At 40.2% G+C, this 11,211-nt stretch overlaps 1 protein-coding gene across 1 annotated transcript in view; it reads left to right on the top strand.

The window, feature by feature from the left end:
• Window positions 1-145: 145 nt before the first annotated feature.
• Vps15 (vacuolar protein sorting 15) overlaps window positions 146-11,211 on the top strand; it is a 49,943-nt gene continuing 38,877 nt past the window's right edge. The window contains exons 1-16 of the mRNA XM_075889289.1: window positions 146-522; window positions 2,026-2,070; window positions 2,159-2,238; window positions 2,345-2,400; window positions 2,959-3,108; window positions 3,192-3,293; window positions 3,806-3,975; window positions 5,221-5,347; window positions 5,850-6,019; window positions 6,896-7,178; window positions 7,356-7,450; window positions 7,519-7,558; window positions 8,280-8,362; window positions 10,124-10,211; window positions 10,830-10,977; window positions 11,114-11,160. Of these exons, the coding sequence (XP_075745404.1) occupies window positions 431-522; window positions 2,026-2,070; window positions 2,159-2,238; window positions 2,345-2,400; window positions 2,959-3,108; window positions 3,192-3,293; window positions 3,806-3,975; window positions 5,221-5,347; window positions 5,850-6,019; window positions 6,896-7,178; window positions 7,356-7,450; window positions 7,519-7,558; window positions 8,280-8,362; window positions 10,124-10,211; window positions 10,830-10,977; window positions 11,114-11,160 (1,776 nt within the window). The 5' untranslated portion in view covers window positions 146-430. The remainder of the gene's footprint in view (window positions 523-2,025; window positions 2,071-2,158; window positions 2,239-2,344; window positions 2,401-2,958; window positions 3,109-3,191; window positions 3,294-3,805; window positions 3,976-5,220; window positions 5,348-5,849; window positions 6,020-6,895; window positions 7,179-7,355; window positions 7,451-7,518; window positions 7,559-8,279; window positions 8,363-10,123; window positions 10,212-10,829; window positions 10,978-11,113; window positions 11,161-11,211) is intronic.

The raw sequence follows: 11,211 nt of genomic DNA, 5'->3' as shown, positions 1-11,211 counted from the left end.
CTAATCAATATAGTGTTAAAAAATAAGTTGTACTTTATATTGGCTTTTGTGGTATTTAATTACAACATATAGCGAATAAAAGAAGCAAAAGTCAGGCGAAACTGCGGTTTGTTTTTTGCTACTTGTTGTTTCGGCTGCGCGCCTGTGCTCGGTCACTTCATCAGCTGTGTTGACTTTCTGCGATGCCTCTCGTTGTTTTCGCGAGTGTGGTTGCTTTTAGTGACCGCAACTGACACGATGGATTGTCTATGACGAACTAAAAGTCGTAGGATGGTGAAATGAGACTCTCTTAAGAACTCCTTCCGTGTGGACGGAAGGCTCCAAGGGTCTTCCGCGCGCACGTAGGAGTTTTGTGATTGCGTCGACCGTCATTTATATCAGTGGTGGTGAAACCTTCTAGTCGTGACCACTGCTTGTTTGCAGATGCGCGATGGGCAACCAACTCGCGGGTATCGCCCCATCGCAGATCTACCCAGTGGAACACTACCTGACCGAGTTACCGGACTTCACTTTCGAAAAAAAGTGAGTTCGCCCGTTTGCGCACAGCAGTGTTTATCTACACGGTTCACTGTTCTCAGTTGAGACCGAAAAGTAATTGATAACTCGGTTCCTAACGAAACAATGTCAGTGTTGCACTGAAATTCGCTTAGAGAGAAAGACAAAAAGACGTAATACTAAAGGAGTGTTGCAGTGCATTGTAGATTTGGTGCATAATCGCTATCAGAACCTGGCCTCTCACCCTAGGTGAGGGAGAATGTGGGGCGAACACCCGAGCGTGATCAATAGATAGCCCCCACCCCACTTTCACACACAAACATGTGTGCCCTCTTCGTCTGCCATCCCCCAAAGCAAAATAGAATTTTTCTTGAGCTTTAAGTGCTGGCTGGTGTCGCAAGTCGCAAGATTATGTGAAATTGTGTTGATTTCTACATAAATAGATTAAACATCAAACTAATTAACACTTTTAACATGTTTAATAGTGTAATTTTGCAGTTAATGTGCCCGTAATAATGTTGCTTCTTTCTGACAGCTGGCATGACATCATAAAACATTTAACTAGTTTCTCACAGTTGCTACGAGAGACAGTGGCATATAATTTGTGACAGGCACATATTGATGTTGATATATGGTTGCATCATTTAACTCTACCGCATTCTCTATGACAATGTAATAAAAACGCAGGAATGTGGCACACAGGTGTGTCACATTCTTGTGCCACATATAACTTTGCAGCATTGCACTATAATTATTATGCTAAATAAAAGAGCATTAAAAAATAAGCAACATGAGACAATAAGACAACAGAATGAACAAAAAGCACTTCTGTTCTCATCTTCTTGTCTCTGGTTGCTTGTTTCTTTAGTGCTTCTTTATTATCATTGATTTACTAAGTTGCCCAACAATCCATCCTTCTAAATTATAAATACAACTATACTGTTCCAACTTAGTATACTTGTAATAGAGGGAGACAGAAAATTAGATGGTCAGATGAGATTAAAGAAGTTTGCAGGTATAACATGGCAGCAGGAAGCACTGGAGCTATCGATAGCCAGACTAATATGATGATGATGTTCTTACAAGTGTTAATTAAAGGTGCCGTGTTATTTTACCTTCATTGGACATACCACTTGAATGGCTTAAGAAATCGATAAAGCTTAATGTGAATTATTATATGCTATTGAAGGACTCTGCTATTGCCAATGAGTATAGTGGTTTGCTAATAATTGAGAACGAAAATTTAATGGAAAAGCAATTAAGCTTCCATACAAGTTTGGCCAGTATAAAATATTATAATCATCCATTTAGTTATAAAAAAAGATTAGAAAATTTAAAAAGAAACAATAAAATAAATGCCTAGAACAATGAACCCTAGTACATCATTTTGCTAATGTCTTAGTGTATTTGTAGTTTCTGTGGATTGCTCCAAGTTGTGCAAGGAATGTAAAGCAAACTGAAGTTACGGTTACAAAAATTTTAAAGTGAACTTCTGGCATCATTGTGATTGTATTCTCACACTTATTTCAGTTTGGGTAGCACAAGGTTCTTCAAAGTTGCCCGTGTGAAAAGCAAGTAAGTTTATTAAAGTAATGGAACAATGGGCTGCTTTGCTTAATCTATTTAGCCGTTACATACAACCACATGGCATTTTGTTTCGCAGGGAGGGCCTTGCCATAGTGAAGGTCTTTGCAATTCATGACCCTTCCCTGCCACTTGCTCCCCACAAGGAGACACTTGAAAGTAAGCTTCCGAGACTTTCTTGAATGTAGTCTGATGTACGTTGTACTGATAGGCACATGTATTGCGCATGTATTGGCATTCCTTCTCACACTTCGCTTTTTTTCAGGGATTCGGCGAGTTTTGTTGGCTGTACCAAACACACTTCCTTTTCAAAAAGTTGTCGTAAGTATTGCCTAGTATAGTACTGTATGATTTGAAATTACTTTTTGGCTAAGCCATTCACTACTTCGATATTGCACATGTTTTCGTATATTTTGCACATTCTTGTTACGTATATCTAAGAAAGCACTGCTACTGTTATGGCCAGCAGGAGCGAATCAGGATGCTTAACACCTGCTTGCCCTGATCTGCAGGCAATGCCTTGTATTGACAAAAAATTAATAATTTAATAAATAAAATGAAGCTTCATCCACTAACAGCCACTTTTGGCATATAAGTATACTAATTAGAATGCCGTTGGTTGTTTTGTTTGATACATAGTTGTGTCAGATGTTTCCATTCATCGAAATGATTTCAACTGCTGATATGTGTGAGTCGGCTTGAGACAGTGTACATCTAACGCTGAAGCACTACTAGCTGTCAAAGGCATCTTCTCAAACGATGCATTTGGATAACAGTAATTTTAACAAAATCATATCTCGTGGTTCATTGTATGCTCTCCACTATAACTTGTTTCCACCTGTTTTTCACATTGCCGATTTTGTATGCCCCATTTTCAAGGAAAACGACAAGGCTGGCCTACTGGTTCGTCAGTTCATCAAAGATAACCTGTACGACCGCATCAGCACGCGTCCGTTCCTGAACTCCATTGAGAAGCGTTGGATAGCATTCCAGCTTCTTCATGCTTTAGCTGAGGCTCATAAACTTGGGGTAAGCTGATTGGCTTCTACGATTCCGCTGCAACGGCTCGCTCCAAATGATGTCATGATTTTGACTGTGCCTTTGTTTCTCAGATATGCCATGGGGACATAAAGCTGGAAAACATCATGGTAACAGGGTGGTACTGGGTTCTTCTGACAGACTTTGCCAGTTTCAAGCCCACGTACTTGCCAGAAGTAAGATTGTCATTTGCTTTTCTTGTATCTTTTTTAAACGAATGTTATATATGCAACAGCCATATCCGGAAGTTTGCAACCTGCACATAGTCCTTCTTAAAAATGTTTTCTTGAGTTTCATGTTAAGGGCCATAAAGCACAGTGTGGTGATTAGCGTAGGGCAAAGGTGGACATTCCGATTGTGGTATTTTAGTGGCTAACATTGATTCAATTGCTGGGCCTCATCCAAATTAATCCAGAGTATCCGGCTGTGGTTTGCCTTATTGTCACATGGTTTTGACATGTTAAAGCACAGAATTTAATTTAACCTGAACTTAGACACAGAAAAAAACAATGGCACAAGGTTCTAATGCTTATTCTTCTTGTGTCCACATTCATCCTATGCTACTCAACCAAAGACTACCTACCAACAAGCGAACATTTCAAATGTGTTGACACTGTGGTGGTTTCATGTACAGCACATTAGAAGCTTGCAAATATCTCTCTCTCCTTCCGGTTGTTGCTATCTATAGGACAACCCGGCGGATTTTTCATACTTCTTTGACACATCTCGAAGAAGGACGTGCAACATCGCGCCGGAGCGCTTCGTCAAGACCCTCAACCCCGACTCGAGCCACTATTTACCCGAGGAAGGCATTGGCACAGGCGAACTGACTCCAGGGATGGACATCTTCTCACTAGGGTGTGAAAACTTGTGATTCTAGTAAAAGCTCGTGGCTGTAACTCCAGTGACCTTGGCACTCTAACACAATTCACAGTATCACAGGTTCAAAGCTCAAGTCGCATTGCCACAAATTCCAGTGACAGGCGAGAGCAAAAGTGCAAACGTGCTTAGATTTTGGTGCATGGTAGAGTTCCTGTCTGCCAGCCATGGTGGCTAAGTGACTATAGCACTTTGCTGCTGAGCGAAAGGTTGTAGGTTTGATTCCCAGTCATGGCAGCGGCATCCCTATTGATTCAGAATGCAAAAGTTCTTGTGCACTTGGATTTACGTGCATGTGAATTGGAGGCCTCCCATTTCGGTAGCTCTCAGCCTTGTGATATTCAACCAAAAATTTGTTTTTGAATTTTATTTTGGAGCTGCTTTCTCTGCTATTTCCGCAGCGTGCAGGTAGCTCTGCATTGTAGAACACAGTCAATTTTAATAACATGTGAGGCTTTCTTTTGAGCTGGGGAGGCAGTTGAATTCTACGCGTGGCTTTGTACATGGACAGTGTCCTTCAGAGGTTTCTGAAACATGGCACTATGACAGAACTACCTTATTTATTACAAGGTGAGACACTCGACGTTGCATATCAACATGGTGATCTCACACAGACATGACGAGAGTGACTCATGTGAGTTCCAGGGTACATACTAGCGTGTGCTTTTGCACTATATGTGGCCACACAAGTTGGCTACTCCTTTGCTTCAGGCATTTGCACAGCCTTCATTATGTTAAGCTTTATTGTCTTTTTTTCATATATAAGGCCTTTTTGTTGTGAAAATTCTCGTGTAGTGCTTACATTTTAAGTAGACTATAGCCTTTAAAATCCGTCTGTGGATAATTTAGTTTTGAAAAATGAAGTGATGTCCTTATGTATAAAAAATTTCAGCCTCTTGCCAGTTCATTACACAGTTCTGCTTGCTTTTTGGGGGACACATATTCTAGCACAATTAAATAGCCACCAAGAAATAGAAACTAAGCTGACTACAGCAGCGAGTTGGACAAAATTAAGTTGGCAGGTTTAAAAGTGTTATCAGCTTGTGCAAGATAAGGTAAATTGGCAAGCATTCAGAGAGGCCTTCGTCATGTGGTGGATGTGAAATGAGCAGAAAAGGATGATGATGATGATTCAATGTACTTGCCATTTCCTGTCTGAGTGTATGCCTTTTTTCTTTTCCGAGAGTCCGCTGCCTCTCCATAGTTTTGATCTTTTTTTTGCAGTTGTGTCCTCACTGAGCTCTTCACTGAGGGGCATCCTCCATTCTACTTCTCCCAGCTGCTCTCATATCGAAGCGGAGAGTACAGCCCGGACAAAATACTAGAGAAAATTGATGACGTCGACCTTCGGGCAAGTGAACTTTTCTTGATCAGTGTTTCATCTTTCATTTCAATCCAGCCTCCTTTGACATGCTGCAGTCTGTTGCGTGATACTCGACACCACTATGACTGTGTGGAAAGTGAGGAATATTGTTCATTAACTTCTGTTTGAATAATAGACGTTTGTGATGTTTGTGTCAAAAGCTTACAGCTTATATGAATGAGGCATTGCATTTGACTGGTAGCTAGCACGAAGTAATAACAGTGTGAGAGCTGCATAGTATGGCTTTTTTTTTAATCATGCTGTTGCTTTATCTGATTGTCCACCAGACAAAGCAATCGTTCTGCGAGTTGGCACTGTAATGACGCTCTCAGTGTCTGTGTTTGACAACATCTGCAGTAATCGCCTGCAGGTCAGCCATCTATGTGTGCAGTGCCTTCAACCTTGCACGTCAACCTTGCACATCAACAGGTGCGGAATCTTGCCCTAGAACACACCCTAAAACGTCTCTCTCTTCCACTCCACATGACAGGAGATGATCCAGCACATGTTGCAGAAAGACCCAAGCCAGCGGCTATCTGCCGAACAGTACTTGGACCAGCAGAGAGACCGAGTGTTTCCGCAGTATTTCTACACATTCCTAGGGGACTACATCAAGGAGTTCGCAACGCTTTCCCTATCACCTGATGAGAAAGTTGCCAGGTGTGTGTTGGCCTCTCTTGTGGTGCATGAAGCTGATCACTTTCGGTTTGTGCATGTCACATTCGACTGGTTGAAATGAAGCAATGCCAGATTGCTTCGTTCAGACCACCGCAGCAAAGTTGAGAAAATTTGAGCTGAGATTGTGATTAGCTCAGCTCACTACTCGAAATGGTACTTAAAATCAACAAACTTGCCCAACTCAAGTTGTTGCGATCAGAATATAACTGAATTACACTCAGATTGCCCCTTCGATTGCTTAGGGTTTCGCGTAGGGTTTCGCGTAGGGTTTCTTTGGCTGCAGCTCAAAAGGCGCTTGCATAGCTATAAAATGAGTCGGGGTGTGCCATTGTCAAAGAACCTTTAAGTTAAGCAGCGATCATTACATAAAGCACATAAGTGCAGTTAATGAGATATACATGTTAAGCTTTTACTGTGAGTTTGTGTGCATTGCACAAGTCTGCATTTTCTTTTAAGTCAGTTTTGTGCAATTAATATTACTTTTCTTTGATACAGGTGCTGTACAGGCACTTCGCATAAAATTGCACCAGCCAAGGCAACTCCTCAAAAACAAAACACTGATAAAGCTAATGATGTTTAAAATGTTTTTATTTGTATTAATACATTTCCTGTTTGAACCTTTGCTGCAAAGTTGATTATTATACGTACGGTATGTAGAAGAATAGAGCTTGTCGCTAGGGCAAGTGTTTATTTGTAGTTGGTTCCTTCGGGTGGTTGTGTAACTTGTGAGCAAATCAAAACACTATATCGTGTCAGCCTGTGACTCAGCACTGGTAATTCAGGTTCCTTGAATAAAGTTTGTAAGTGTAGTGTTTTCGTTAACGAGGATTGTGCTGCACAAATTGGCATATTGTGCAGGCTACGGCAAGACATCCATGCCATCTTGTACTCACTCGTGCTGCCCAAAGGGGCACAGTCCGGCGGAACTTCGGTCGGCTGCGAGGGCGACCATGTTCCACCGTCCATGTTGTCGCCGCCCCCAGCAGGTTCTGATGGTCTCTGCATTGTGGTGGCTGTTCTCACTTCCTGCCTGCGTAGCCTCAAGCATTGCTCAGCCAAGCTCCAGGCACTCGAGCTCATTTGTGAGCTCTGCCCTAGACTGAGTAGCGACATCATCCTCGACCGGCTGCTTCCATACATGGTAGAGTGTTCGACCCTATATTACACACAAAAAATACAGGTGTGATGTGTGTTGAAACAGTTGGATCTGCTGAAGTGCTTGGCATAGGAGTCTGGCCAGGTTGGCGTGCGAGGGAGAATTTTGTTTCATTTAGAATGCAGCATAGTTCAATAGCACAACTTTGTCTCCACGTTTCAGCTGTACCTCATCAACGACAAGTACCCGAGAGTTCGTGCTGCAGCGGTAGAGACATTGACAACCTGCCTTACGCCAATTGACTCTCTCCCTAGGAGGTGACGTTGCTTTCGTGGTGAATATACGATACTGGTGCTGACAGATGCCCGTTTGGTTGTCTTTCCAGTGATGCTAACGTGTTTCCAGAGTACATCTTACCAAACTTGGTGAGTACTTGTTTGCTGGTCTTGGCATTCCACATAGAGGTGAATAACCAACTCGCCAAAACTGCACTGTGTTTGTGTTGCCCTTTTCCTTCATGTTGCGGAGTAGTGCCTAGCTAAACGGAACCTCAATGTGCTGGAAAATTGTGTTCCAGTTAAAAGGAAGTTCATTCACCAAGAAGGATGCGTTGCACTATGCATTATACACCTTTTTAACATTTTTAGATACGTTAAACATAAAGACGTGAATGTATTACCTAGTTTGTGTCATGATATGAAACACTGTTGACAACTATTGGATGGACTATATGTTGCCAATTCTCTTTTATAGAAGGCTCCAATGTCATAATATTTAGAGTTTTTTTAGAGATGTTTTTCTGGATTGAAGACTGGTGTTGTAAGAATATTTTATATAAAAATAGCCCTCCTTTTGGGAAGGACTCTTTAGAGCTTTCTTTGGTGGTTCCGTTTACAAAACTGAAATCTTATTTTGGCAATTTCCATCTTTTGAGATTGTTATGTACTACCTTGTTATGTACCCCATGTCAAGCTGGTAAGTCTTTTACAGTGTAGCAAAGAACAAAAGTGAGACGGCACAGCTTGTGTCCTGTGCGCCTTTCTTGGCTCTATTTGTACGATGCTCGTCATGTCGATTACAAGCTTGCTTCTAACTCTTATAGCAACTCCTTGTTGATGCAGCATTGTGTCGGCTTTTTTGTTGCAGATGCACGTCACCTTGGACAGCGCCGTCATCGTTCGGATGTCGCTTGCAGAAAACATTGCACTCCTGGCTGAGACTGCACTCAGGTTTGTGCTGAAGTTTTTGTGTTCTGTTTTGCCAGTGTGTGTTTGCATTTACTTAAAAGAAGCTTTTTCTCAGGGTATTTCATCATCGTGTGTCAATTGTAATGACTGTTCCTCATGATGTCTGTGCAGTAACGAAATGTTAAATATTCTTGTAGGGGAGGTTAGGAGTTTCAGTAACAACTCTATCAAAACTGTTCAGTCATTGCTCAAACTGCAAGACGAGAAAAGGCGTTTAAATAACTTGTCTTGATTGTCCTAACTACTAAAACGTCTTCACCATCAGTGCTAAAGACGTACCAATATGTAGTGACCCAAATAGTAAAGGGATTGCTAGTGACAAAATAATAAGCATGAATAGACTTAACTGAACAATTGAAAGGAACTGCAAAAACCTGAAAAACAAGTGTGAAAAAAAAATTGTGTCTTAAATAGGCGTGTGTGAATATTCAAGCAATTAAAATATTCATACAAATATTACACTTTTGAATTGGCTTTGACTCAAATTTAAATTATTTGAAAATTTGAAGTATCTATTCAAAATGAACAAATATACGTATATTAGACCGCATAAAACCTTTTGTAAAAGTGGTTTCTCTAAATTTTGGAAATGTTATGCCGTGAAAAGTTTTAAAAAGTTTGCACTGCTACGAAGCCCCATTTCAAGGTTAAATAAACATATTGAGGCATATGAATAATTTTTTGAGTTAAAAAGCTTGTTATATGAGCTTATATGTTCTAAGTATAGTAAGTTTTAAAACAATGTATTTTACTGGTTATTACTTTTATCCTACTGAAATTCAAATTCTGCTACTACTCGAAGTAGCTTCCACCTCACTCACTTCGAACCAAAAACCAAAAGTAATGAAATTAACATACGTCTTGTTTCACTAATATATATATATATATATATATATATATATATATATATATATATATATATATATATATATATATGCATCGAACGCGTTATTCGAAGGTCGTAGGTTCGATTCCTGCTCACAGCTGGTAATTTTTTCATCCACTTTTCTTTCTTCTTTCTTCTTATTTACATTCCATTGGTTCTAATAACTTCCCTTGTACATTCCTTGGCATTACTGTCTGTTATATCTCATTAATATTGTGTTAAAACACGGAAATACGAGCCCTTAGGTATACACTTCTCTCCCTTATATATATATATATATATATATATATATATATATATATATATATATATATATATATATATATATATATATATATATATATATATATATATATTGTAGTGGGAAAGAGGGAGAGAGACAGTATCTAGTTGGAGCACCTGAAAGACGACTACGACGAAGAGCTGAGCTCGTGACAGTGACTGACGCCTCTTGAACCAGGCAGTTGGTTTTATTCAATAAACCCCCTTATAATCTGGTGGAGGTATATATATATATATATATATATATATATTGAATTGAGTCATGGCGAATATGCTCATTTTTTGTTTAATATGTGACACCTACTACTCAAACTATTCACTCGGAATTCGCTTCAAATCTATAATTTACTATTTGCACACCACCAGTCTTGAAATTGGAGAATGCAGACGTCATTTGGTGAAAGCATGTTTGTCTCGCTTTAACTGTGCAATCAATGAAATTGTTTATCTGTCAGTTTGAATTGCACTCTGCTAAAAAAATTTTTTTAATTGCAGCTCTCTTGGCATTATTATTTACCTCTTCTCCTGCTGGTGCTAATCCTGAGGTGGCTTCATCTATTTATCAAACTTAACAGGTTTCTGGACCTGAGCACTCAGCACGAGGTGTCCTCTCCAGATGGCACGAATGTAGAGCCGACTGTGCAGGCGCAACATCACCACCAGGTAAGCAGCATCTTTTTTGTACGTGCGAAAGAAAGAGACACCGCAGACTTGTAAATTACCAGCATCGAAACAATTGTGCATTTGCATTTTTTTATGTACACAGTGTTTTAAATTGATCGTTATATGTGTAGTATTATTATGCAAAGGCAATAAGTGTATTGCACTTAATTAGTGTGGCCAATATATTGTGGTTTTCGTCTGTGAATTTTCAGAAACCAGCACGAATTCTCAAGGCAGGTGCAAAAATTTAGCGAGTTGCACTGAACTGCCCGTTGCCGTTATCTCTAGACACAGAAATACGAGTAGTTTGGCTTGCGAAGTGTTTATAAAGTATACGAGCATTTTGCATATTTATGTTTTTATGCAGGTGTGACATGAAGCTAACTCGACTTCGTTTAGATGTGTTTTGTAGTGTTCGTGGTGTCAAATCAAATGCCTGGTTCTCATAGAACAATGCCATTTCGCAGAAAAGTGTTTCAAATTAAAGAGATGAAGGCTGGAAAAGCACATTTCTTGAATTCTTGGTGTTTGTGCCGCAGCAAAGTGAACCTGTGGTTGCAGCTGCTGCAAACGTAAGTTGCGATGTTCATATTCGCTGATTGTTCGTTACCTCTTCAGGGTTCGTACGATTCCGAGCTTCAGGCCCTCCAGCAAATGGTTCAGCAGATGGTGTCCACTTTGCTGACCGACTCCAACAATATAGTCAAGCAAATGCTTCTGGAGAAAGGGATCACACGGCTGTGCTTGTTCTTTGGCCGGCAAAAAGGTTGGGACGTTCAAAGTATTTCTTCAAGTTCTATGTTTCTTTGTAGACGTGAGACACAGTCAGAGCTTGTGTTCTGTCCTGAAGACACATTAATTGTGATTGTGCCATCTCAAATGTGAAACGCCTCTTCTTGCAGCAAACGATGTCCTGCTGTCTCATATGATCACATTTTTGAATGACAAGGTAAGTTAGCATCTGATCAGAATTACTTTTATCACAGATATCTGTTTGTGC

The sequence above is a fragment of the Rhipicephalus microplus genome, chromosome 3 (assembly GCF_043290135.1).
Source record: "Rhipicephalus microplus isolate Deutch F79 chromosome 3, USDA_Rmic, whole genome shotgun sequence".
Taxonomy (NCBI): domain Eukaryota; kingdom Metazoa; phylum Arthropoda; class Arachnida; order Ixodida; family Ixodidae; genus Rhipicephalus; species Rhipicephalus microplus.
The sequence above is the reverse complement of the archived record's forward strand: the minus strand, read 5'-3'. Positions and strand labels throughout refer to the sequence as shown.